Below are 27,842 nucleotides of genomic sequence, written 5' to 3' on the forward strand. Positions count from 1 at the left end.
TGGGGCTGTGCAGAGCACCACTGAGTGCATGCTCATTCCTAGAACTAAAAAGCTGGCTTGCCTCTTGGATTGGCTGCCTTTGTCATGTTGCCATCCTGCCTTCTTTCCAAAACTATCTTTGCTTTGGCACAGACAGGGCTGTTGTCACTACAGGATCTTTTCATTTGGTCTTCTGAAACTCCAGAGATATTTTTTTTTGTCTTCACACTGCTTACAGCCCCTATGAGAGCAACATTGTGGTTTTCCTTTATTTAGATCTTTGATATAACAAACTATGGTGAAGTAACACATTACTGTGTGTCAGTTGTTCAGTAGAAACTGTGTCTGTATAGAGACAGGACTTATTTTAAATCTCAAGTCTTTGATCTCTATATCTGAAGCCAAAGAACAGTAATTTTAAGGCAGGCTTTCAGGATTTTTAGCCAAACTTTTGCATGCTAGCAGGGACCCTCCATTTGCTGTCAAAATTCACTTTGCTAAGACACGTCTGTTTCAGAGGCAGAATGTTCCTTATTCCAGTGCTCACAGAGCAGCTTCCTGGAGCTCTAAATGTGTCCCTACTCCTAAGTATTAAGCGTTTGTGCCATTTTCAGTGCAGAAGACAGCCGAGCATGCTTTGGGAGCATCCGTGAAGGATTGTGTATACATAGAAGCACTTAAGGGAAAGCAGAAGTCTTCTGCAATCTACGTGCATACTCTCCTTGCATTCTGATTTCATCTGTCGTACACAGCCTGTGGTACTGTAGACTTGCACAGCTGAAAGGAAGTAGCTAAATAAGGTACAAGAGTCCTTTTACACAATTGACCTAAAACACAGGGGGAGATGAGGACGTGCGTATTTTATGGCTGTGCTAGGGCCAAAATCTGGGCAAGTTCAAGTGTTCCTGTTGGAAAGATCATTTGGACAGTATAGCTGTGCTGCAGCGTGCTCAGTGTGTGAGGGAAATATCACACAAGGGTTTCTTTCCTTTTGACAGAATTTATGTTGATCATATGTACTTCTGCAAATCATTACTCCATTATAATTTCTTGTGCATCTTGAAACTGTAGTATTGTACTGATCAATAGGTGAAGAAGCCAGGATTTTTATCTTCATGTGAAACCTTGCATGTGAAGTTAGGCCTCTTTGAGTCAAAAACCACACCACTGTTCTTCAGCAGTGGTTTTGCTTTGCTGGTTTGATTGCTTTGGTTTTACTGCTGTGGCCTGAAGAATACCAGAGGGTGTCCAAGAGGTCTCACAGGGGAGCACTGCTTACCTTGGGATGCCTGTGGAACCAGTTCCTGCCATTAGATGCCTGGCCCTGTTCCCCTATCAGAATCTCATGCCCTGCTTCTGGTAACAGCACCTAAATTGTTGGCATTCTGACAGGCAAACTGTGTGAAGGCTTTGGAAAAAAAAATATCCAAGCTCAGCAGCTGCTACGCAGACTGAACCAGCCCTCTGGAGGAGGCAGGGAAGAGGCACAACAACAGTTGGTGGCAGAAGCCTCTGTAGTTGTTCCCTCTTAAGAACCAGCCTTGAGCCACTTGGTTTTGTTTCAAATGTTGTCCTCTGGGTAATGTGATTGTTGCAGATGGTGGAAAAGTCAGCAGCGACTGCATTTGGAAGGTGTGGTGCCATTGTTCCACAGGCTTCCATTTCAGTTGCCTGCCTGCCATGGCCTAAAATGGAAGGATGCTCTGGAGGAGCTGGGGGCAGGGGGGGCAGAGCAGGGGTGGCGTGCAGCCCAAGGCTGATGTTACTCTGTAGTTCTCACATCCTGAGTGTGCTTGTCAGATCCATGCAAAGCTCTGGATCTGGGGGAGGGGAAAAGTGTCAAGCCCCCACACATCTTCAGCAGTGGTTTTCAGCAAGTGGCTCCAGGCTGCTCTCTTCTTGCATCACTACTTTGGTGCTGTCTGTGCAAGGACAGCTTGTAGTGAATTCCAGAACGCTGCATCCCTCTGTGAGCTGACCACAAGAGCTGAATGTCTGCCCTGGAGCTGCATTTTGGCAGGATATGGGGTCCATGGTTATTGTTTTTGTACATGTTATTGCTGCTATGTTTGTGAGTTTGGTGGGGGAGAGCAGTGGAGGGGAAAGTGCAGAAGGAGAAATGTGCTCAGCTTCCCCTTAACTGTCTCCATGTAATGCTTGGAATGATCCTCTGGCATACGTTCCTCTAAGTGTCTGAGCTTTTGTATCTGTGTATAACATTCAGCCTTGCACTTTCAGTTCTGTCATGCTGGATTAAATCCATGTCTAAACTACTCATTCCCTTCATGAGGACTGGGATGTAAACATCCTCTTATTGCAGAACAAATAGAATGAAAACTTCAGCAATCTTGCTTTGTGTTTCTTGTGCGGTCTCCTACACATGGAAGTAAGATAGTGCTCTGATCTTGCCTTACTGATTACAGCAAGCTTTCAAAAATCCTCTCTGAAGGGGAATGAGGAGCCTTATGGGCTGACAAATATCATTCATGCAGCCCTTCTCTAAACAGAAGAGAAAGAAGTGACTTGAGAATTCTGGATTTGAGTAAGGCTTTAAACTGTACCATGTGAGGCTGCACACTGTGCATGGAGTAGCAGAGGTGTCTGCCTGGCATTCAGAGCAGTCTCCCAGCAAGGGGCAGCACTGCTTCTGGAGAGCAGCTGCCTTCTGCAGAGAGGAGAACTTCAGTTTCAAAATGTGATCCAGTGTGGCTGTACTGCAGAGCAGAATGGAAGCTGTGGGGAACAGCTGAATCAATTTAGTTCTGTCAATTCTGCCAGCTGAAACCACACCTCTAGTTCCAGGTGCCCACTTGATGTATGAGTGTCAAGTGCCTTTAGCTGCCTTCCACCACAGATGTTGTGCTGCTGGACTGCATCTTCCACTGAGCTGAACAGCATACAGATTGATAAATTTCCATTTAACATAATTATATTGACTAAAATAATATGGGAAAGGGAAATCAATTCCTCTCTGAGGTGGAAGAGGTGCTAGATTCAAATTGGAGTCTTGTTATTAGAGGCAAAGGTGCAAAGCTGCAAAGTCAGGATTGTGTTGTTAGAACAGGATGCAAAGAGCTCCCAGAATAAATAAATAAATAAAAATATTAAAAAAAATCCGTAGGGCTTGATGATGAAATAATTTTGTGTGATCCAGTCTTTGATATGGTAAGGTACAAAAGATGGTAGAGCGGGAGAGAAGGAAAAACTAGAGTGCAGCAAATGCTCTTAGGCAGAGGCTTGAGGGAGATGGGGGCTGTTTTCCAGGAGACTGGAATGCCTTGCCTGAGAGAAGCATGCATGGAGTTACCTTTTCATGGAAGGTGGGGGGCTGAGGAACCAAATACACAACTGGGTTGAAAATACTGGAGTAGGAGGGAAGACAAACTCTTCACCAGGCCAGCTAGGTGCCTAAAGTGGCACAAATCACATGCAGACCAGCCTCACTCTCGCTCCAAACCAGCCAAAAGAGCAGCAAGAGGAGGGAGCCAAGCCCTCTCACTGCTTATGCCCATGTAGGATAATCTCTGCCTGTGATCATCTGGAAAGTACTGTTTTGGAGTGTGGTGGCCTTCACACATGAAGGGTGAGGTTGTGACTTTAGGTTGTTCCTCAGTGCTTTAGTTCTTGGAGATAGTTTCAACATCGGGCATGGATCTTGAGTTGGTCTTAGATTCTGTAGTGTTCACCCTGCACTTTACTTTGGGACATATTTCAGTGCAGGTACACAGTTAATTCAGTGGATCCCTTCTGCAGTGGTGGAGATGACAGCTTTCCAAGGAGTGAGAAGAGTAAAGGCTCTGTAGTTTCTTGAATCTAAACTTAAAGCTCCCACACCCTCTTGTGTGCAGTGATATCTATACCAAAATGAGAAAGCTGGAGTTCTTATTCCTGCTCAGCTGCACTTTTTCATAATGCAAGGGATTGGACTTCAAAAAGTAAGCAGGTGTTGAAAGAAAAATAGCAAAGGCAAAGAAATTGTGTTAGTGCTTTCTGAAATATTGCCCAATTAAAATGCTGGCTATTCGTGTAAAATACATCTGCAGCAAGGTACTTGGAAATGATTTATCAACACTTATTGGAGAGTGCTGCCTCCAAGGTAGCACAACGTGTGAAACTGGCAATGGAAAGTCACTATGACTTAGAAAAAACAAACAGCAAAGCAATTATTTCTTGCCCTAAGAAAGGGTGTGACTGTCACTGGGTTGTGTAAGGGAAAGTGGGAACACTACTCTTAACATTCATGGTAAACTGCACAGTTAATCATCATCCAGCTAGTCCCTGGTTTCTTTCTTTTTCATTCTGAGGTAGAGGGGTGGTGGTTAGAGGGCTTGTCATTGGAGGGAAAGGGAAATTGATTATTTAATGTGGCTTTCTGTGTGACAAGGCACTAACATGACTCCCGTCTGTATTTAAATGCTGTCCCCAGGTTACGACTATGGCTATGTCTGCGTGGAGTTTTCACTCTTGGAAGAGGCCATCGGATGCATGGAAGCCAACCAGGTTGCTTTACAATTCGGTCAATGCTGCTAGAAGATTTTTAATTTTTTTTTGGTGGGGTGGTGGAAAGCCATGAAGTTTTTGTGAAGGAAGATCTGTTCTTGTATAATACACAACACCGTGGTTTAAATGTTGTTGTTACCAGAATCTTGTATCAGGCTTAGAAATGCCAGCGGGAAAGAGCTGCTGGACGCCAAGTGGTCTGCCCTCCTCCCTGGTGTGTGTCAGCACACTGGCTGCAGTCAGAGGCTGGTGGCTGACAGACTCCTACTGCAGGCTTTGACCCTGCTGTTTTTGTACTCACTGAAAGGCAGTGGGGAAGAGCTGTGCTGGCAGTAAACGCTTCCCCCGGCTGTTGGTGCACACACACGTGCACGTGACTGTAGGTGCATACCCTCGTGTGCAGCTCTGAGTCAGCTGTGACTTGAGTGCTCCACTTTGCCATATGCCTTATATGTGGGAGAGATGCTTAATTGTGCATCCCCCCCATACCTATCCTGTCCTTTGGCAACCCGGAGCTGCAGACACAAGGACTACCCTCATGTGCAGTTGAGCCTGGTAAACCTGAACATTTCCAGCCCTTGAAAGGACTAAATTACTGAAATCCCCAGTAACTATTCAAGAGGGGCCTTTACTCTGACCTCATATTTGAAGCCAGAACTGTTTTCTCCCATACAAGAGCAAGATACATAAAATTTGTTAGATAAAACATAGATTCCCATCTCATACTGCCCTCCTTGTGCCTTGGAACTGCAAACGACGGATCCCTCAACAGAGCCAACGTCTGATCCCCCTTCATTCATCATATCCCTTAAGTCTCTTCTCTGCTGCTTTCTTCCTCCTAATTTGCCTGAGTAAGGATCCATATCAATTATCTTAAGCCTTTTTACCTGAATCCTGGATCTTGCTGTCATGGGAGGAGAGTTATGAGTCAGATTCAGAGCTGTGCATCTGCAAAAATGTACTTACAGTTAATGAGTCTTCACAGCTGGGGTTTCAAAGGTCCCACTAAGCACTCGCATTTGCCTCTATTTTCAGTTACAGAGGTATTGCAACTTACAAAAATGTTTTACAGAAATAATTCTGTTGCTGGGAAAGAGCCTGGCACATTCCCACTGAGGTGGTGGTGAGGAGCAGAGAGAGAGAAGGCTCCAGAATTAATTATTACTTTTACCATCAGTGACAACTTTTATTTTCCCTTCAGTGTTCCTACAATTCCCAATTTATTTTGTTGTCACTGGGGAATCTATAATTATAGATGACACTGCTTTTACCCAAATGCCTCTCCATATTCTCTCCACCATTCTGCTCACAGAAAATAACATTTTCCTATGCAAGAGCAGTTCCCAAGTATCCCTCTTTTTCTGATTGTTGATACCTGCTCTGCCCTTTCTCCCATTTAGAGTATATGGAATTGGGCAGATGTTTTCACTTGATCAGGTTTGGTCCATTGCTCCAGCAGAGAGCCTGTAGGCACCAATCCTTAAGCTGAACTGAGTGCCTGCAGGTGCCCAGTAAATCACTGCACACACATGCATGGGAAGAGGATCTGGCTGCTGTTCCACTGCTGCTTACACTGACCTCCCCAGCATCAGTTACAGCAGTAATTCAGGCTGAGGAATGCTTTCCTGTTCTTCCCTTCCCTGCTACTGACAGGAGTTGAGATCCCAGCCATACACACCTGGGATGTGCTAAAAACAGACAGGGTATGAAAGTCTTCCAGTTTCCTTCCTGCTATACCTGGCTCTGTGTATTTGCAGATGAATGCTGAAAGATGGAGTGCTTGGAAGAGATCATCTCCCAAGCTTCCATATGCCAATCTTCATCATGTTTTAGTAGACCTACAGTAGTCAGTAGAGAAGTTGGAAATGTGGAATTTGGGATGACCCAAGCTACATGCATTTGGTCAGGAGAGCTGTAACTTCTCAATTGCCCCACATAGGTTAACTTGTCTAATCTGCTTTTGATTGAACATAGAAAAGAGCCCTTCTAATTACCTAAATTAAAAAAAAAAAAAAACCTAGCAGTATCTGTACCTGACATACTGCAAAGGAAATAGGTGACTTTAAAATTCTCAGTAAGAGACAAATAGAGATCTTCAGAAAGGGAGTTATGAATTGTCCCTAGAGAATAGACATTCCACTTCAATGACTTCCAGGGTAGAGTTGCAAGATCATCTCCTTAGACCGAGAGTCTGCATTTTTGCAAGCTGCAAAACCAAAAACCTGTGTTAGCTAAGACACAGATTCTTTGATAGTTCAGTTATTTTCAGAAGGTTATCAACCGTCCCTGTCAAATTCAGTCACTTGTGAGAGCATAAATAGCAAGCGACATGCTGGTCCCTCACTAGTCAACCTGCCTCTTTCTCAGGCATCTAGAGGCTGGGAATAAATAGCTTGTGCAAAACCAACATTTTTGATGCTGTTTAATGCCTGTTGAACTGCCCCTGCCTGAAGAACAATTTGCTACATCCCTATATTGTATCATTCTGATACTGTGAAATCCTTTTGTTTTATTCAACACACACCAGCACCCACTTAAGATCATTGCCAGACTTGCAAACTACAGATTTACCAGGTTCAACTCCCTCCATTCAGTAAATCTTAGCATGTATACGTGACTGCTGAGATTTGAGGGGGCTTTTCTGTTAAATATATTGTGATAAGGAAACACCCATATTCTGTGTTGCCCTAATTTTGCAGGAGACTCTCATTCCATGTGTATTAACTGCCTCAGTTAAAGTAATGACAATAGATCCCTTATTAATTGCTTTGACTCGTTGATTGTTGCATTGGCAACTTATTCCAGTGCCAAGGTCCCACCTAATGTGCATGGAAGGTGCTGGGTTGCTGTTATTCCCAGCATGGAGGTGCTGGGAACAGGGCTGGATGAGTGCAGTGCCAGGTGCTGGCTCTCCCACTGGCCTTGTGGGGGCTCTGCCTGGCAGGGCAGATGAGCTGTTGATTTGTTGTGCAGAGCCTAGATCCAGCCCTTATAGCAGCCTCATGGTTGGTGATGCTCCTGGTGGCCTTTTGTTTCACAGTGGCTGTCACTTGAGTTGTGTGAGACCTTTTCTGTCTGCAATGAGCTTTTCTGTTGGGGAGAAAGTAATTTTGAATGGAAAATGGGGGTTTCTGTCTGCTAAGTTGCATGATTTCTCCTAAATAATTTTCCCTTCCTTTTTCTTATTTTTGAAAGGGTGTTATGTGGCACTTGGTGTTTCTTTGGTGTAGCCCCTGGTGTAGTAGCGTTCCTGTCTGAGGGCAGCAGGTTGGCTTCTTGGAAGCAACTTTGGGAATACATCCCATGGCTGCACTTGTCCATAGGCATGGGATCTTACTGAATTCCTCCTTCATGTGTAGAAAAGAACAGACATAATGAGCATGTTACTTGTGTGAGAAAATCAGGTGGGAAGTTAAGTACCCTTTGTGTACAGTTGTGTGTATAAAGGCAGGAGGAGCAGAAATGGAAGGAGCCTGTCTCTGCTGCTTGCATGTTTTAATTCTTTGAGCGTTTTCACTGAAATGGATTTGGTTGTTATACACACGGAAGCAAGAGGGGTTTTTTGAGCTCTGGAGCAAATGGTTTATCTCAACTGACTGTGTAGTATTGTCTCAAAATTAGCTCAGGCCTCAAACATAGCAACACTGGCTGCATGAATATTTCCTAGCTTATTGCTATTAACTAACAATTTTGTGATCCTTTCCTCCTGTTTCTTAAGAAAGAGGGCAAGAGGAGAGCTATAGCATGAACTTTTAAAAATGCATACACTCTACATTATTGTGCAGGTGTCCAGGCATGTGCTGGAGTGGTTGTTCAAGACCTGCTCTCGTGCCTTCCTGCACTGAGGCTGACACTTGTCAGAGCAGTTTCCCTGCAGTGCTGTCCTGGTTCAGCTTGCTGAGCACACCAGTGTCTCCACTCCCTGCTTGTTTTTTTTTTACTGGAGAGAGTAAGAGGGATTCTTACTGGATTTGGTGGGTGCTCACTTGAAGCATGTCCCACTCCTGTGCAACTACAAACATCAACTGTGTGTTTCTCCTGCTCTGAGCCTATTCCTCTGTATCCATTCACTGCAGGGCCTTTCTGTATTCTGTGTGAACAGAACTTCTGGTGCAGATCAGATTTCACAGGCTTTTCACTGTAGCTGTTGGTGTTAAAATCCACAAGATGCTGTGACAAGCAAGCAAAGCTTAGGACTTTCTGTCCTGAAAACATTTGCAGTAACAAGCCACAGCTCTGTGTGGCTTCCCAATTAAATAAAGAAGGAGCATGTGCTTATCCTGAGAATGGAACTTCTCCTGTGACCTGTAATCTTGGGGTATTTATTGAAGCCTGCGGTACAGGGAGTGTGTTGCAATTTGTAAAAGAAAATGTGTGCCCAAGCATCAAAACGAATTGCTTTCCTTTTGGTAGAATGTGCCTAATTGTGGAGTGTGGAATTATTTTTCTAGAATCTGCCAGGTTCCCTCTGTAATAGAAGATGACACCTGCCTCAAATGCATTTTCACAGGCTGTCTGGTATCCATCATTTATTCTCTTGACAGGGTTACTCTGTCTCTTTAGCTTTAACCTGCAGTTGAGGGTGGTGGTGGCATGTCCACAAATACACTGAAATTAATTTGTGTGTTAGGCTAAGGGTACTGGAGATGGCCTTGCTTTTGATCTGTCCTCCTCGGATCCACAGGTGGCATTCTGCTTTTCATGTTGCATATTAGATGTGTGGATTTTGCTCAGGTTGTGTCATTAGGACATCTCCTTTTCTCCTGCTCTCCCTCACCCCCATGAAGACTGTCCTGCTTTTGATTGTGGATTTCTAGAATCTGCTTTTGGAGTCTTCCACTTTGAGTGATGGAAAGGCTTGTATGCCTAGGCAGTTTATTTTGTAAACATCCTAATGGTCTGGGAAACATGCACATTGTGGAGGAATTTTTATGAGCCACCTGACCTATGGAAAGTTCTCTCCACAGGCTAGTGGATGAGTGGATTTCCAGGCAGCAGAGCTGATTTGGGTTTTTTTGTATCTGATTCAGTGTGTGACCTTGTCATGAGTTCACCCTGGTCTTACATCACAGAGGCTTGACATGTTGAGTCAATCATTTTTTCATTCCCTCTTGTGTCTCACTAATCGCCACATTGTACCGGTGTTTAATTGGAGTTGTAAGCTTTTGAGATCAGTATGGGAGCCTGCAATGGGGAGCTCCTGGAGCTGGGCAGACACTAAACTGTGAATAAGCAGTTGGATCTGCCTGCAGTGACCTGTGACAGGGCTGTGTGTGTGGGTGTACATGTGTATATCCTGCAATGAAGCTGTGATAAATGCATTGCCTGTTTGGAAGGACTGGCTTAATCTCTGTGTACTGCAGAGACCTTCCATGTGCGGAGAAGGGTGGCTTTTGTTGTAAAATATAACTGCCAAGAAGTACCAAAAATATTTCTCTGGACCTTTTTCTCTTCTGTCTTCTTAACATCTTCTGTCATCTCAGCTCTCCAAGCCGTGTGAATCCTCTTAGTCCTTCTTCCTTTGGCAGAGAAGGTTGTAAGAGATCTTCTGCCAGAGACTTCACACACTCTTCCTTTCAGCCAATAGCAGCTTCCCATCAATGTGTTTTCTCCAGCCCTACCCAGATAAAAAAACTACAACCTCCTTCTTGGCAGCTCTGTCCTGCCTTGCCTGAAGAAGCAAACCATGCTACCCGATGTGTTTTAAAATAAGTTCACTTTTCACTAGAAGAGTTGTGAAGCTGCATCTTCTTGCTCTACTTGTGTGATTCCCAGCTTGCCATGTCCCTCCATGTCCCTGCTCATATTTCAAAATCTTGTCCTCCTTTTTTCTCACCTTACCCATGTGGTGGGGACTGTGTGTGTTTGCTGCTGCTGAGCTGCTGCTCTGCAATGGGATTGTCCCAGAGGACAGCTTCTGGGTGAGCTGGCTGGAGCATGCAGCACATGCTTAAGTGGGACTTCCTCAGTATCTTTGATTACTGCTGGGGATGTGTGGCCCAGCAGGGTTATCTCAGGACTCAAATATTGCTGTATATTACAGAACTATCTATTCTGTGTGCTGAGGTTGGCTTGGGCTGCTATATAAATAGGTTGTTTCACATAAAGTATCTCTCCCTGCCCTTCTCTAAAATGAAACTGCTCTTCCTCCTGGTCGCTGCATTTCTGTTCTGGTGATGGGTTTGTTGGAATTTTTTGCCCATTGACATTAAAAAATCTGTGTGATGATGTAACTCTGAAATAACCATTCTTTCCCTGTAGATTATAAACGCTTTGTTAATCAAGTTGTTCTCTGTTAGATTAGATGTTCTGTTTACAGTGCCAGGAGCTGGAGGGAATAATTGTGATTTTCCTGAAATTTGTTTAAATAATTTGATCTGTGAGTGATTGAAAAGACAGGTGTCCAGTCCTCTCTGGTTGATTGGCTGTGTGGTCTGATATCTCAGTACTTGTGTTGCATCACTCACAGCTGCTGGGCAGGAAAAGGTTGGATATTCCCTGCCCTGGTGGCTCAAAGTGAGGAACCACCATGGGACAGCTGGACCTTTGGTCATGCCCAGCACTGATGTTGTAAAAAGGGGGGTACTTGAGAAGTCCTGCCTGTGCATTGCCAAGTGCAGTGTGTACCATGGGTAAGTCTGCCTCTGCCCCTTCCTTAGGGCTCAAGTTGTGTTGTAGAGGACTCACTGGCAGAGCATTCCCTAAGAAATAGCTTTGGCTTGGTCATTCAGTAAGCAAAGCATTTTCCTGAGTGATGAGGCATCTGGAGCACTCATCCTTTGAATTCGTTTCTAGGTGAGATCTTGCCTTGAGCTAGGAAAGATTTGAAGTAATCTTTGGATGCATGGGCAGGATACAGATGGCTCCCTGTCTCTGTAGCTGTCAGGTCCTCTCCTTCTAATGTGTTAATGGAATAATCGTGTACCAGTGGGGAAATCTTAGTCATAGATTATGCTATGTATGCTACATATAGGTGCAGTTTCACCTTAAAACAGAGCTATGGTTTACTGCTGGCTGCTTCTTATCAGAGACTGTACACTTTTAAATTGAGTTTGCACTCATCATTAGTTGATTTTCTGTGAAGATCTGTAAAAACTCTAAATACATCCCTGTGTAAGCATTTGGAAGGTATGTGCCTCGTAGCCTCAGAGTGCTTCAAAGGAACATGGTAAATCAGGTGTAGGACAGATTGTGTAGTGCTGCAGCTGATAAATTGTGTATATGGTCAGAAGGGGATTTTGGATTAGGATGTAAAATCCCTTGATCAAGCTCCTATATGAAAGTAGTAGGACTCATGCCACTAATTTGCTTTGATGCTTTTGAAGTCATCCTTTAAGTAAGCTGGTGACTAACCAAACTGTGGCTGCACTCAGAAATTCCCTCTGTACTCTTAGAAGTGGACGGTGCTGATGATACCACTGAAGTGTCTTAAGGGAGATGAGCAGGCAGTGAGAGGGAAATGTCTGGATGGGTTCAGTCATGAATCAAGACATCTCAATGCACCACAACTTTCATTTCCAGAGTGAGGCCATTTTCTATCACAGTTTTGCCATAATGGTTTGCACAGGACCCGTCACTGAGAATGAGGTGACATAACTTGTTGGGCTGCATCCAATGAGTCCTCAGCCTAATTCCAGCAATGTCGAGGGGAACACCAGATATGTTTTACAAGCATATGAACCAGATTATAATGCTAGGACTCCATCTGGACTGTTTTGATAAGTGGGAGCACACCAAAATGTTGCAAATTTAATTTGATGAGTTGTTGTGAGCTTCAGCCTTAGAACTGTTTGTTCATGCTTTTGTGCTATTTTAGCAGCGATTGCTTTATTGCTTTTCCATTATTTGATGCACTGTTGGTGTTGGATTGCTGAAACAGGAAGGTAAAATGTTGACTCCAGAGGTGAAAAAGCATGTTGAACTGCTCGCTTCCTGGGGTTAAGGAAGAAGGCAGAACCGCTGTTTCCTTCTCTTGAAAGAAATAGTCTGCCTACCCTTCTGCAGAAATCATGTATGTTTTTTGTGTATCTACAGTTTTGATAGTGAGAGAGAGCTAGAATTCCCTTCAGATGTGGATTTTAGTCTGTTTTCTTCCCAGTGGAATTTGTATTGGACCTTTTCAATTTAAATAATGGAAGTTCGGCTGTCTGGAATCGGGGCTCATTCCAAAGGAATACATTGCATTTTGCTGTTTTCTGCTTGGGTTGTGAGACTCATGTGAGTAAAATATTAAATTCAGATTCAAGTTTGAAGATGCAAGATCAAAGCTCTGGCAGTCAGCAACTTTTATTTGTGAATTTCTGTTTCCATTTGACTGTAACGGGGTTGTTAATGTTCTTGTCTAGAAATGAAATTATTACAGTGGAAAATGGGGGTGGCACGCCTAAATGGGCTATTGTGTCATTATTCATCAATCACAGGCAACAAGGAAACAAGTATTTAACACAGGAGGACACAGAGTTATTATCCACCCCATTCCCCTGCAAGCCACAGGGCACTTTCTAGACTCTTATTAAAGCTTTAATACCTACGGCGAGCACAAGAAACACTGTGTGCTACAAGATCAGAGATCAGGAGTTTTGCTGTCATTCTGCCTCTGTGCAGGACCAGGAAGCACAGGAGGTGGAAGAGCAATGAGAGTGCTGGCAGGCAAAATCCCTCTGCACTGCTGTGGAAAGGCACCAGCTTCCCCAGTCCTCTCGCATATGGGGGAGAATGTCTTCTTCCGTCATGACAGGGAATCTGTGAATGGGACAGCCACTGACAAGTCCTCAGTAGCACTGTGTGACCAACTTACTGAATCCTGGCTACAATTGCTCCCAGAAGAGGGTTGTGTGGGAAAATCTTGGAGCTGTTTTGTACAAGGAGTCGTAGGATGGAGGTGGAAAGTTCTTCCTGGCTTCTGCAGAACAAAAGCTGTCAGATGTAAAGGAGCATCCTGCCTGAAGGTTTATTTTGTGGTGCTGTTGCACTGTGTGTATGTGTTGACAGCTACCAGATGTTGCATCCAAGTGTTCTCCTGCATCTCCATTGCTTCAGGCCACTTGTAAGTTCAGTTAGTTATGCCTTCCACAGGATGAACAAACAGCTTCTGAAGGACAGGGGCCTAAAATCAAGTCTGTCATGTAAGGAATTACATTTTTAACGAGGGTCAAAGCTATAAAGCTGTAAACATAAGATTTAAGTTTTTAAAACTCTGAAGCTGTCTTTAGAACAAGAGAATGAAAGTAATTTTCTCCTGTTTTCATAGACAACAGGGGAAATCTTTGTTTTTTGTGATGTACAGTCCATGTCTAACAAGGAAATTAGCAATATTCAGATGGGCTTCATGAACCAAATTTAAGCCAGGATGGCATTTAAAGCCCAAGCAAACATTTGATGTACTTTTCCATCAAGGATCTCAGGAGCAGAGTTAACAGAGAAAGTAATTTTAAGTCTTAAGAATCCCAAGATGTATTTTCATACACTTAATACCAGGTTGAGAAGTCTCACTAAGAAGCTTTCTCATGGTGCAAAGCTGTATATTAATGATATGATGACTAAGGTATTTTACTGTTTATAGCCTTAGGGTTTTGAAAGCCTGATTGATTCTTCCCAACCTGTGATATCACTGGAGAGGAGTGCTGAGGTGGTTTGGATTTTTTTTCCCTGACAAGCTGTTGTTCTGGGCCTGGTTCATGTGGAATTGGTGTGTCCACTGCCACTGCTGCCTTCTCCATCCATTGTGTTAACTCAGCTCTTTGCTTTTTCTTCCTTCCAGTGTGTACTGAGCACATCACTAAATGTAAGAAGTGAATTTCAGAAAGTTTCACAGACACCTCCTGATGACAGGGAAATGATTGATCCATCTGGCTCTAAGAAGAGCAGCTGAAAGCATCACCTCTCTGGTGCTCCAGTGCGTGCTGCAGAGAGGTGAGCAGCACACAGGGAGCTGCAGGCAGTACCCTGTGCTTGGCTGCCCTCAGTCTGCATGGGCCAGTACCTGTCCTGAGCCACCAGGTATTAAATCCCCAGGTATTAAAGTCCCACAGGGGGTTCAAGTCACAATATCTGAGCCACCCACTACTGTGCTGCTTATCTGACAGTTTAAAGAGATGTTTGTACATGCTGTTTCCCCTTCCCAATCCCTTAGGAATTCAGCCATGCTGAGGCACTTGTGACACAACAGGGAACTGTGTTCTTTTCCTTCCTTGGTGCCAGGGTTATCAGAGGAACTGCTGTCCTGCACACTCACCTCTCTGGCTCTACTCTCCCAAAGAGCTGAGGTCAGCCACCAGAGCCTTGGAGCCTGGAGAGTCACTACTTCTGCACCCTGACAAGGCACTAAATTCCTTTCTTCAGCAGTTCTGGGAACTGACCAGATAGGAATGATCTGAATTTACCTCTGGACTTTGTGCAGTGCAGTTGCCTGAATAAACCTCTTAAACCTCAGTGCCCTGAGAAAGGAAGAGGTGCTGTGTCCCACAGGGAACTGTGACACCCACTAGCATTACGTTGCACCAAAGCCAGGCTGGCAGGGAAAAATCATTTCCCTCCAAAGGGCTTGGGTAACTGTTTTCATGCTGTGTCAGGTTTCTTGGCAAATACTGACCCAAGAGGTTAGAGCAGCTGTTTTCCAAATCAGCTCCTAGAAGAGCTCTCAGGAGACAGCATCTGCTCAGACACGGAAATCTGTACAGGTGCCAGCCTGAAGGTGGGCCAGCTGTCTTGATGTTCTATCCAGGTGTGACCATTAAGGATGTGGATATAGCTTTTGGGCAGGCCACCTCAAGGTCACATTGCTGGGAATCATCATTGGGATGACACAGGTAAGTGTTGCACTGCTGGTGGCAAATGGCAGGGCTCTTGGAGGCAGCGTCAGACACCCATTTTTGTCATTAACTGGGAATCTAGGAATATTGAGAAATGTTGTCCTTAAGGATAAAACTCTTTTCTTCAGAGGTACTTCCTCTTCCCAGGGTTTTTGGGACTTTTCCTTTCAGCAGAGGCTGTCCTGCAGGGAGCTTGCCTGAGCACTAGCTGCAGAGAAGGCACTGCCAGGGAAGGCTCCAAGTGCCTAAGAATGGAGTTTGGAAGTGTGTCTGGAGGAGCCTCTGGAGCACACCCTTCCCCTTCACAGCTGGTGTGCTCTTAGCAAACGTTTGCTGCTGCACTGAACACCCTGAGTTCTGTTCACTATGCAGGTGTTGGAATTGGTGTGTGTTCCCAAAGGTACATGCTCCAGAGGAAGCACATGTGTTGTTTGTGTGTGGGGTCTTCAAATGCTCAATTGAATTGTCTAGCAATAAACTTACCCCTTTAAGGCAGAGCTTTGCAGCCTTTTTTTCCACCATGGTTTTGCATTGGGATTGCTCTTTAGGGTTTTGATATTTATGCTGCAAACCTATGATTAAGGTGCTGGGTGTTTCCTCACTATTTCCCAGCTTCCTTATGGCCATTGCTAATTGTAAAGTATCCCTGAGGGAGGTGCACAGGAAGGTCCTGGGCTGGATTAGTGCATTGTGCTAATGTGCTTAAGTTTTATATTGTTTAACAGTGAGATGGGATGAGATGACCTTTCAGGAAAAAGGTGGACATGTAAAAAAAAAAAAAAAAAAAAAAAAGCAAGAAATATATCCAGGCAGTAGACAGTAGAGCAGCATTTTGGAGAGAGAAGGGAAGTCCCTGTGTTGGGAGAGAACAGGGTCTGTGAAGCAGCTGTTGTTCAGACATTGTCCATGCAGTAGCCTGTGATAAGTCAAGGAATATTGATGAGGCAGAGCCAAGTGGATCCTTCCCTAAAGCCATCTATGAATAATGATACTCAGTATGCAAAATATTTAAATACTCTTTAAGTTTTGATAGTTTAAGTACATTTTTCAAATAGAGGATGCAACCTGATTGATACTTTCCTGAGCATGAAAGTGAGTGTTTGACTTAGAATCATTTAGGTTGGAAAAGACCTTTAAGATCAAGTCCAGCTGTTAAAGAAACTCACATGGGCTCCTACACCTATCTCATTATTTGGCCATAACCATCCATGCTTCTCTTTAGCTGTGGAGTGGAAGCACAGCCAGAGCACAGAACTCGTCCCTCTTTGAGCTGTTGTCCCCAGATCCTCACTCTCTGGATCTAGAAATCTTCTGACTCCTTCATGCTGTAAAGAAATGGCTTTCATTTTAAAATTTCCACTTCTTTCTTGGTGATCCTATAAGCTGATCTGCATAGGTGCCCTCTTCAGAGGAGAGAGGGAAGCTGGAGATCAGCATTAGCCAGGAAGAGATGCATTAGGGCCTTGAGTGGCATGTGAAAGTCCACTTGGCTTCACTGGATAAAGAAAACTTTCAGATGTGTTGAAATCTACTTAAAGGGTGAAATGCAGAAGCTATTCATATCATCTGCTGCCCAAAGCTGGCCCTCGAGCATGTGAGGTGCTGAGCACATTGTGTGTTTTCCCCAGCTGCGGCACATCGCTGTTATCCCTCCTGGAGCTGTAATTGGGAGCTTGCCTGTGCCCACCGTTCTGGTGCTCTCAGAGCAGGGCTCAGAGTGCTGACAGGCGAAGCAAATGCTGTGTTTAAAAGATAAGCACTTTGAGAGTCCTAACTTGGAACTGAATTGGAGTTCAAAATTCAGGCATTAAAAATATAGAAAGCTGGCATAGTCTGAAAAGCAATTTCTCTGTTTCTCTGTGTGTTTGCGAAAAGGATATCAGTGGGGGGAGGTGAGCTGTAGAAAGATACTGGGACTTGCTTAAAAAGGGGATGGCTGGTATCCAGGGAATTTAGAAACCGTAGGAAGAAAACTGGAGGTGTCTCAGCAGGCTAGCTGGGGTGTCTGTGGAAATAAGGTACTTAAAGGATGCAGACTGGCACCTTCTGCTGAAGGACAAATGGCCTGGATAACCAGGCAGGAGGGGGCCTGAGGAGGGAGCAAGTAGATATAGAAGCTTGTGGGGCACAGTGGATGGTCCCAGTGCTAGTAGGTAATGGGTTTTCAATAAAAGGACTTTGAAAAAGAGGTACCAGGAGCTATCTGGGATAAAATAATCCTTATATAGCATCTTAATCTGTTACATTTTGCTACTGAATCTTTAGCACTCTCTCAGTTATCTTCCTAATGCCTCAGTTCTGTGTTAGTGCCAGTTTCGTTTAACATGCCCATTAGTGGTGTGCCTGAAGCAGTGTTCTGTCAGCTCGGGATGGATGGTGACAGCTTTGGGCTCTCACTCTCAGGCCTCCCCCGACCTTGAAGACCAGGAGCCCTAAGCATGCCAAGCTGGTTAGCCTTGGATCACTGTTGAAATAAATGCCTTACTGCTAAATGCTTCAAGGTGATGCCACATGCTCTTCAGCTCCATAGCATCTCTGATGCCCAAGAGCCAAATATCCTGACCACTAACACAGTGTTTATGTTGTCAGTTGTCATCTCAGTGTTAGTCTTGATGGAAATCTGTAATAATAGTGCACAGCAAAGTTGTTTGGATCCATTTGGTGATGTAACAGTTCCTCAGGGATCCACCACTTTTCAAACTATCCTTTTCTTGTGTATGTCTTGAATCTTCTGCCTTGGCTGTCAGCCACTCAGCAGTAGAGTGCTGGATTGCACTGCTAGATCAGGCCAATAAAAAGCAGTCCCTGAGCTGCAACTGGTTTGAGAGCTCAAGAAAGAGGCTGAGAGCCTTGGGGAAAATCCCACCTCATGAGGAATTTGCTTGTATTTACTCTTGCTGTAGGAAATACCAGATTGCTGCAGTACCCTGCAGCATCCTGGATTGCTCTTGTTTCTTCAGCTCTATGTCACGTTCCATTTTCTAACTGTTTAATTACAGATGGATTGTGGTTTGTGGGTTCACAGCTTTTCTCATCTGCTTTTTGTCAGAGGTAAGAAGATGTACTGCCTGTTGCTCTGTGCACTTGAGTCCCTTGTATAGCAGCTGCTGATGAGTTTAGGGATAAAAACTTCAGCATATGGAAAACAGGGGATGAGAAGCCAGTTTCTGTGGCTGAGATGATCTTCTTCTGAAATATATCCAGCTGGTCTCTTATCATCTCAGGTGTTGGCCCTCTTCTTTGTCCCAGGAAGGTGCTGCCTCCTCAATTCCACAAGCAGCTGGGGACAGGGAGAACTTTGGTGTTTATCTCACCTGCCTGCCTAATTTGAAGGTGAATCTTGTCAGGGAGAGAACCCGTGCTCTCCCTGCCAGCTCCCACTCAGCCTCTGCATGGTACATGCCAGTGGAATAGGATACCATTACATAACTTGCATTGTGTGGTGGTTGGGGGTTGTTAAATCTGCATTTCTAATCCATACTCAAATAGGAGCAAAACCTGAAAGCATTCTGACTTGCAGTTCCAATTAGATAACCTGGCTTGTGCTGTCAGCCCCTTGTTTCCTGTGCTGTGCCATCCAGTGCAATTGGAGGCCAGGGCTGGAATATACCCTGAGGATGGCAAGAGCTTTTTATTCTGGGAAGTGCTGCTGGGACCAGGGGCATCCACTGCATTCCTAGACTGCTTCCTGGAGTAGTGTCTGAGCACTCCCAAGGCAATAAGCACTTGTCATTAATCATTTTAAATAATTTTTAAATGACGGGTGTATACTGATTTTTGAATAACCATTCTAATTACAGTAAATATGCAGAAGAGGGCTGAATTAACATCATATAAACAAGGTTAGTATGGTATTTTAATGTGACTGCTTTGCTCTGCTGCTCCTAAGCATTCTTTTGTCATAATCATCATATGCAGGTTTTTATCTGTTTACAGATGGTATTTTCAGTTAATTTTTATCGTGTTGAACCACGTAATCAGTCTTCCAGCTTGGTTATTACTCAGTGAGAAAGATACCTGAACCTTTCAGTTCATGGTGCAGATATTTTCCATTTAATCAGACCACAAACAATATTAGGAAATAATTAGCTGGTGTGGTGTTTGGTTTGTGCATGAGCCAGCTGCTAAAAGGGGTCTGAAGATGGTTCACTTGTGGTGAACCAGGTGCAGGAGGCACCTCCTGCAGTGCCTTGGGGTTGTAGCCAAGAAGAAAAGTTTGGCTTTGGGTTCTTGGTTGCAGAGCCTTGGTTGTGTTCCAGAACCGATGTGCGCCACCCCAGGTGTGTTGTCTGTAAAGGTGAGACTGACAAGTGCTGTTCCACTAAGTCAGGCACTCTGGTCTGACTTGTGACCATCCCTCTGTTGCCATCCCTCTGGAAGAACTGGAGCACATTCCTCCACAGCAATCCATGGTGGTGTTGGTTGCTGCATCCACATCTCTGTGCAGTTTCACGGTCCCTGTTGTAGCTGTCAAAGCGTGACCTGTGGGGTAAAATACTTGGAATGCTGTCAGCTCATTGTTTGGAGGCTCCAAAGTGAAATTTTACTGAAGGTTTCGGTGTTTGGATAGATTCAGTTAAAGGAGAAGCCTGGTTTTATTTGAGGGAGTGGCTGTGTTCCGAGAGCTCTCCTTCCACATTTCCAATTTTCTAGGTCACTCTTGGATGCTCTAATTTTTTTTCAGAGAAACAGTTAGCAAAAGCTTTGACACTGATGATTTGTATTCTGTCATCTCAGTCTTGAGAGCAAAGAGATACTTTTTTGGCAAGTTCTCCCCCTCCTCAGCCCCCAGTCATCATCATTAAAAGGCTGTCAACAAGCATGAAAAACCCAGCGTGCTAACTGTAAATGCTAATTGACAGACAAGCAGCTGAAGCGGTGGCTTGTGCAGTGGCTGACCTGCAGCAAGCTGTCTCCTGGCCCTGGCAGTAGCTCCATAGGTTTCCTAGGAGGTGGGATCAGAGTGCTCAGTGCTTATCTACCTGCAGAGCCAGGCTGGGCTCTGTGCAGAACAGGGTAAACTAGAGGTGAGCTAAACCCAACCTCAAAAGTGGGCATGATGTGTCCTAGGGTGTGGTCTGGCTTTTTTCTCACAGGTAGGCCTACCTTCCTGGTATTCTTTAATGCTTCTTTTGAGAACAAAAAGCTTGGAAACTGCTTTAGTGAAACTAGCTTTGTTGCTGAAGCCCTGTGTCCTGCTGACACAGTCTCCAAAGTGCTTTTGAATGGATTGCATCACCTGTGGATATCATGGCTAAGGGATTTTCTTTTATCTTTCTCTCTGTAAAAGCAACCTATTCCTGTGGGGTTTGTCCCTGCTCACTGAAGAGCTTTGAGACATGGCTGCCCTGTGTATGCTCTCTGCAAACAGGCTTTATGGTTTCCTGGCACAGCTCTCTAGGACCATCTCATGGTAGGGCTGCTCCATGGATCAGTCTGCTGACAGGAGTATTTACATATTTGGCCATAGGGCAGATTTTTAATAGCTGAACTGGCTGGGACTGAATTGTATCACTTAGATTAGAATTCAGTGTTGTTTCTCCAATGACCTCTAAGCATTAAAAAAAAAAAAAAAAAAAAAAAAAAAAAATCCATGTATAACTGTGTTTGAAAGGTATCAAACAGTAGCACAAATCATTGCTCCAGCAGTAAAGTCCTCATGCTCTGTTTTGATTAATTTGGCAACTCAGAAAACAGTAGAATCTGTTCATGCCCTTGGAAATCTGGGCATTTCCATGGCTGAGAGCTTGCTGTCCTGGTGCTGCAAAGCTGTGCTGCCTTTTAAACCCTTCACTGGTGAGTCAACTCTGTGTTTACTGCTAGTTATGAGGGGGAGGTTCCTGACTGGGAAGACCAGAGAGACATTTCTGTTTCACTCTGACTTAGAAAAAGCCAAGCTGCTCCAAAGTACAGGGTATTAAAAATACAGAGGAATTAACAGACGTAGTGCAGATTGGTGAAAAAGTCCAGGATAAAATGCCTGAATGTGGAAGAGATATGGTGCCAGACACAATATGTAGCTTACTTTAAGCTTACCTTTTCCCCCCTGCCCCCAGCACTCTTCCCTGAAATTTTCAGAAAATCTATGTCCTTTCAGCAAGATTTGCTTGGTGGAAATCTGCTCAATTATACTGAAATTTTTGCACAGTAAAAGATCTAGATGAAGAAGAGTAAGCAGAGACAGGCACTAGAGGAAATAAAGGTTCTGAAAATATTTTTGATGGAATCTAGTAACAAAATGAGAGAATGAGGAATTCAAAGCCACTGAATCCTGACAATGTGTGTCCTAAGTGAAAGACTCATTTTGGAGAGTTAAATGATGATTGCAACCTTGAAAATTACTTTATCAAGAAGAAATCAGTAAGAGAGAGCTTGCTGAAAAAGTGAGCAGGCAATCAGCAGGGTGTTAGGAAAATCAGGGAGTAATTATGCAAGTGACACTTTCTGCAGCCTCCGAAAATGGAATTTTCGGAAGGGACCAGCACCACCAGCACAACATGCACTTAAATACCATTTTCCATAAAACCAAAAATAATCTTAAAGCTTTTTGGCAAGGTTTGTCCTCAGTGGCTGGTAGAAGGATGAAGCTCTGTGATGGATTGGCCCTGCCAGAGGAGATGTGCTCTAGTTGAGTTTTTTGTTTCCTGAGTTCCTAGGCAGGGCTGCAGCTGACTGGTGAGGGGCTGCTGTTCCCAAGGACTTCCCTGGGCTTATGAGGATGTGCACCCTGCCTTCTCCTCCTTCTTCTGCTCAGTGTGTCCTGAAGCATCCACAGGCATTTCTAGCCTGCTCCTGGCACTGCTCATCTCTTGAATATGTGGTGGGTGCCCTGCCTGGGAGAAGGGGCATGTCTGTCTCAGGGACCAACAGTTCCAGTGGGGCAGCCTTGATTTCCACTTCCCTTTCTCACTTGTGTTTCCTCACGTGCCTTAAGGAAGGTGCAAAGCCTCTTGTAGACAGGTGAAGTGAGCAATGCTCCCTGCCGTGAATAGACCCTGAGCAGATTCTCCAAGGATGCAGCAGGATGCTCTGCGTGCACACACCAGCCTTCAGCAAAGTCCAGAGTGGCTCCACTTTCTGTCAGGCAAAGGCAGATCCATGTTGGAAAGCAGTGCTTGAGCAGCTGGGTGGCAGAAAGGAACCCTTCAAAATGTTCAACATAGGCCTTGTAGGGAAGGATGGCTTTGGTTCATAAAAGGCAGGATGGGAAGAGGGGAGGTGGTGGAACCCTGCTGTGTTCTTTTGTAGGAGTTAAAGGATTGTTTTACTGCCACTCAGTGATTCCCTCCTATGAACTCTTCACTCCCACTTTGCATATTCCCTAGCATCTCCCTCACGTTCTGCAGAGCAGTTTATGCACGGGTGTATCATGACTTCTGAATAATAACTCTGGGATCTTATTTTCTCACGTTCATGGTTTCCACTGGGGGTTTTAGCATGGTGAGGCTACTGGGTCAGAGTACCTGGGAAACTTCTGACTCAGAAGATATCCCCAAAATAGGCTGGGACCATTTACAGCTCTCTGACATCTGTCTGTGCTGTCAGGCAGCTGCTCTCTTGGGACTTGGGAGACCTGGGTCTGGGTCTCTTGATTGATACCAAATCTCAAACTGTGCTACTGGGCAATCCAGGCTGTGTGGTCTGGCAGTGCCTGCGGTGACAGGAGATGTCTCATGGCTGTGTGCATCTGTGACTTGGCCTGCTTGCATCCTGCGTGCACAAGCATGGCCTGTTGTCCATGGCAGATGAGAGCCACCAGGAATCATTGCTGCTCCAGGCAGGAGCCAGGGGACTTGTACCTACGACCCATTTTATCTGCATTTCAGCAGAGCTTGTGGGTGTGTTGGCACATCTCCAAAGCATCACTTGAGGATCTGGCAGTAGTGTATCTGTGGGCAGTGGAGGCCCTCAGGTGCTCCATGCCAGCCTCAGCAACGAAGGGCTGGCTGCAGAGCAGTGCCTTTGCTGGCTGCAGGGCCAGTGGCAGATTTCTGGTGTATTTCTCTGAAGAAAAGCCATGGTTTCATGACTGGCACGAAGACTAACCCAAGTATGAAAATTCTCTCACCTGAGAGGATTTTTCCATGCATTCCTCCTCGAGTAGCTGCATTGAGACCAGCCTGGTGGTGGCTGGTGTGAGGGAGTCCGTCCAGCTGCCCCTTGCAAGCACCTGGACTAAAGCAGGTTACAGCAGTTTCCCACTCTAATTACTTGTCTCTGCTCTTCCTGGGAGGTGACAAGGCCTCTCCTGCCTGGTTCCTCTGGAGCTAGCTAACACAGCCTTGTAGCCCCATGCTAGAGCAGGGCACAGGCTGTTTTCCTCCCACATCCATGGCAAAGCTCCAGCTAACTGAACTGGGAGACTTTCTCCCCCTTTCACTCTGTTTCACTTGCAAAACCTTTAGGAACCAGAGCTTTCACCCCTTTCTTTGCCTCTGAGTAAACTGCGTGTGCTGGGCACGTTCGTCATTTCCCCCCTTGTCTCAACAGGGAACTCTTACAATCGGTGGCAAAGAAGTGACCCTTGAATACACTCCATGCCCAGAGTTTTGGCGCTGCAAACGTGTAAGTATGTGCTCAGAGCTGTGTTGTGCTTCCCCTGCTGGCACTCGTGGCAGTGGCAGCTCAGAGGAGTCTTAGATACTTGCTCGGTGGCCAAAGTCCCTCAGAGTAATTAATACCTGCCATGAAGCTCTTGCCCCTTCTAAACTGTGCTCTTGCCTCCCTTGTTTTTGGCCTCACCTCTGCATGCATGTTGCTGTGGTAGCCAGGCACAGAACAGCCTTGTCCCTATGCAGTGGTTCCTTTTTAAAATGTGGGAAAAATAGCGTGTGGATGCTTTCTCCTTAAAAACCACAATGAGACAGTGATTTTGCCAACTGGAATGGAACTGGCTTCACTCTGGTTCTTGTGTGTAACCACCCCTCTGCCTCACACAGGAACCTGTGGTCTAGCTGTGGCTGTAGTAAGTGCAGCAAGGAAGGGAGCATGGAAATGGATCCAAGTCTAGGCAGCATGAGCCAAGTGTAGTACATGCTGGAACCGATCCATTTCTGGGAAGGCACAGTTGCCCAAGGGTCAGTTTGTTCCTGTGCCCTCCCCAAGGTTCTTCCAGTACAGGAACTTGTGGCTGCAGCAGGCTGGAAGTGATAGCTGGAGAAAGGACAGGATTGTTGCCTGCATTCCCACTGACTACAGGCTGAGTTTGCAGCAAGACTTGAAAGGGTTGGTTCTAATTAGAGTCCCACCTTGTCCACTGGATCACCCTGGGCTACAGAGACCCTCATCCAGCTGACTGAATGCACTCAGCTGCAAGCAGAGCTGTTGCTCCATGCCTCATCTCTGCTTGCAGCAGTCCAAAGGTGGAGACACAAGTTTCAAGCAGTGGTTTCAAACAGCTCTCAGTGCACTGAGGTGGCTGCACTTATGTCCCCACTGTTGCTGTGTGCAGCCATGGGCTGAAGGAGTTTTCTTGTGCCCCAGAGCATCCACAAGGTTTCAGACATAGGAAGAAATTGCTATGAAACTAAAGCAATGCATTTGCAAAGAGCTTAAGGAGGAAGTCATGGATGCTGTGTTTGGAGAGAGCTGTGAAAATGGGGCAATTGGCTCTCCCCACAGTGGCTCTAGATGGGATAACCATCCAAGCCTGTACAGCTCTGCCTCTTGGTTAACAGACACCTCATTATTAACTCTCCAAATTACAGCAGTATTTACAGTTCAGCTCAGATAAGGACTGCCTGAGAGGTGAATTCAGGTTAGAGAATACCAAGGTAACTTCGGACAATTTGAATCAACATTGTGCTTAGCAGGGAGCTTTTGATCCAGCATCACTTGAGAGGAGGAAGAGTTCTATCTCAAGGACTAGTGCATAAATGTGTGCTCCATAGTTGTGTGAAAGCCCTGTTCCCAAGGCAAGCCCAGCTGTGAGTCATATGAGCATTTACCTGCAATTCCAGCAAAGGCCCCTGCTGCCATTCCCCATTGCTGTAACTTTTTCACGACTGCTACTTTCTGAAAGCACACTGCAGAGTCTGGAATTCTGGAGCAGGTTGTACCCGCTGTCTTCAAAACATGACTTCCTCATGCTGTCCATCTTGCATTGCAGTGTAAGGTGTCTACTGTGGGCTACAGATCTTCCTGTTCCTATTGCAAGCTCCCAAGAGATGGTGAGTATATGTCGTCCCCTGAGCTTGGTCAGTTAAAAGTTTCATCTAATCTGACAAGTAAGTTTCTCTTCAGGTTTCCCATGGCCTCCCTCTTGGGGATGGACTAGCTGAGCACTGTGTGGGAGGATTGTTGGTTTTGTTTCACTTAGGCCCTTTTTGCCTGTCCACACTAAAGATGTTACATGCAATGGGACACTGTCAGGTTCTCTGTTGCTGTGAGGCTTGGTGGAGAGGTGTTTTACTGCCCACAGCCTTTCCCTCCTACTGCCTGGTCTTGTCCTTTTATCCAGGGAGTTAGAACTGTGTGTCCTCTGGGACTGTGAGCTGGTACTGTTCACTATAGGTGAGATGGCTTTCCCTTGACCCACCTTCCTTGGGAGGTGCAGCTGCATGGTTTTAGTGTCACTCAGAGACTCTCAGATTTGCCTCACTTTTGAGACTCTCAGATTACGATTACAGAATCATGGAATCATTAAGGTTGGAAAAGACCTCTGGAATCAGGTCCAACCATTAACACATCATTTCCAAGCCCACCACTAACCCATGTCTCTAAGCACCATGCCTACACATTTTTTGAACACTTCCAGAGATGGTAATTCTATCACTTCCCAAGGTAGTCTGTTCCAATGCTTGACAACCCTTTTGGTCAATAAATTTCCCCTAATATCTAATCTAAACCTCCCCCAGGGCAACTTGAGACTATTTCCATTTGTCCTACCACTTGTTCTTGGGAGAGGAGATTAGAGGTGAATCTGGGACTGGAATTGCTGAACTCACCTGTGAAAAATGCATGAGAGGAGTTCTCCAGGAGCTTCTCCTCACCCCACCAACACCTCTGATTTCTGGGGTGGGAGGGCACAAGAGCCAAAACACACTTCCTTGAGGAACTGATTTCTTTGGGATGATGACCTTTTCCATTCCTGGGTTCAGTACCAGGGGCCACAGTGCCACAAATGAGTCCTCCACCCTCCTCTGGCACTGTCTGTGCATTCCAGCCACTGTGTAAGAATTGTCTCTCTATCTTTGAGCAGACTTCTATGTATTGCACTTGAAGAAGCCATTCACTGCTGATGCACAGATCTCTGTTTACTGAAGCACTCTCCCTGTGGTTGTTTTCTGTACTCCATGGCTCCTCCATCAGTGTTGTGAAGGCAAAATTCACACAGCTGCCCCCATGCAGCTGTGGGTTGTAACAAAACTGCTCAGGGCAAATTAAACAGAGCCTTTAACCTGCTGTGAAGATGGATTGTGGTGAATGCTTCTTACTGGCCTGCTTTTCTTGAGAAAGGGTGCAGTAAGATAACCTCTCTATGACTGGGTGAAACAAAGCAACTCTTTAGGCATTTTCAATGGTTACTGCAGCATTGTGCGAGTTCTGGCATGCTTTGTGATCATGGGTGTGAAGTGGACTTAAGTGTGCCTCTTTTACAGGGAGCAGAGCAGGCCCAGAGTCCAGAGGTGGTGCTGAGGGAGAGGACACGGCTGAGCAAGAATTCAGTAAGAGTTGCCCTCCCCATCTCTAGGGTTGTGCTTGTGGCTGTGTGATTTGCACAGGCAGTTCTCACAGCTGCAGGTGCAAACTGGTTTCATCTGCAAATTTTACATGAGGTTCTGTAGCCAAAACTCTGCACTCTACAAACTGCAGACAAATGAGTACAAGCCTGTCCAAGGTGAGCTGTGCTGGCAGCCAAACAAGGCACTGTGCAGCTTTCCCAACAGTTGTGTGCAAAATCGTTGTGTGTTCTGCCATGCCGCCCACTGCCCAAACAGAATGAGAGCGGGGACTTACTCTCAGGGACATTAAAGACGGAAGCTTCACTGTGCCATGTCTTGCACCCTCATTTACCTCTCTATGTGGGAAGAGGCTTCAGCAGCAGGTGCTGGGCTGGTAGTATCTGCCTTTGCAGCCTCACAGATCTGGCTTCCCTTTCCAGCAGTGTTAGAAGCTCAGGTAGAGATCTCTTCTGCAGGGAAGCCAGGCCATTCAGAGATCTTCAAGCACAGAAGCTTGTTGAGATTTATGTTCTCTGAATGGTATAGCTAGACTGGGGGGGCAGGGTGTTCCCACATTGTTTCTGCCTCAGCTGCGGTCAGTAGGCACCTGATAACATCTGTGACTGTATTATGGATGTGTTTGACTCAGTGGTCTCAGGGGGGTTTGAGTCCAGTTTTCCTCCAGCATATAAAGAGGGTGACAGTTACTAGCTGATATTGCTTGGCTATGGATGATCAGGAGTACATTGTGGATAGTAAGGATCACTGCCATATAGGTTGTCCTGGATGTGGAAGGAACATGTCTAAATCCTTCCCTGATTCTTGTTTGTTCAGGCAAGAGCCAGTCCTAAAAGGAGGCCAAGAAGCCTCTTGTCTCTGACTAGAAAAG

At 45.4% G+C, this 27,842-nt stretch overlaps 1 protein-coding gene across 4 annotated transcripts in view; it reads left to right on the forward strand.

Annotated features, from left to right (window-relative positions):
• RBM6 (RNA binding motif protein 6) overlaps nt 1-27,842 on the forward strand; it is a 57,835-nt gene that overhangs the window by 17,791 nt on the left and 12,202 nt on the right. For all 4 annotated transcript variants that reach the window (XM_021529168.2, XM_021529170.2, XM_021529171.2 and 1 more), the window contains exons 6-9: nt 4,406-4,479; nt 23,781-23,855; nt 25,399-25,459; nt 26,891-26,956. In XM_021529168.2, coding sequence (XP_021384843.2) covers nt 4,406-4,479; nt 23,781-23,855; nt 25,399-25,459; nt 26,891-26,956 — 276 coding nt within the window. The remainder of the gene's footprint in view (nt 1-4,405; nt 4,480-23,780; nt 23,856-25,398; nt 25,460-26,890; nt 26,957-27,842) is intronic.

Source organism: Lonchura striata, chromosome 12 (genome assembly GCF_046129695.1).
Source record: "Lonchura striata isolate bLonStr1 chromosome 12, bLonStr1.mat, whole genome shotgun sequence".
NCBI classification, from domain to species: domain Eukaryota; kingdom Metazoa; phylum Chordata; class Aves; order Passeriformes; family Estrildidae; genus Lonchura; species Lonchura striata.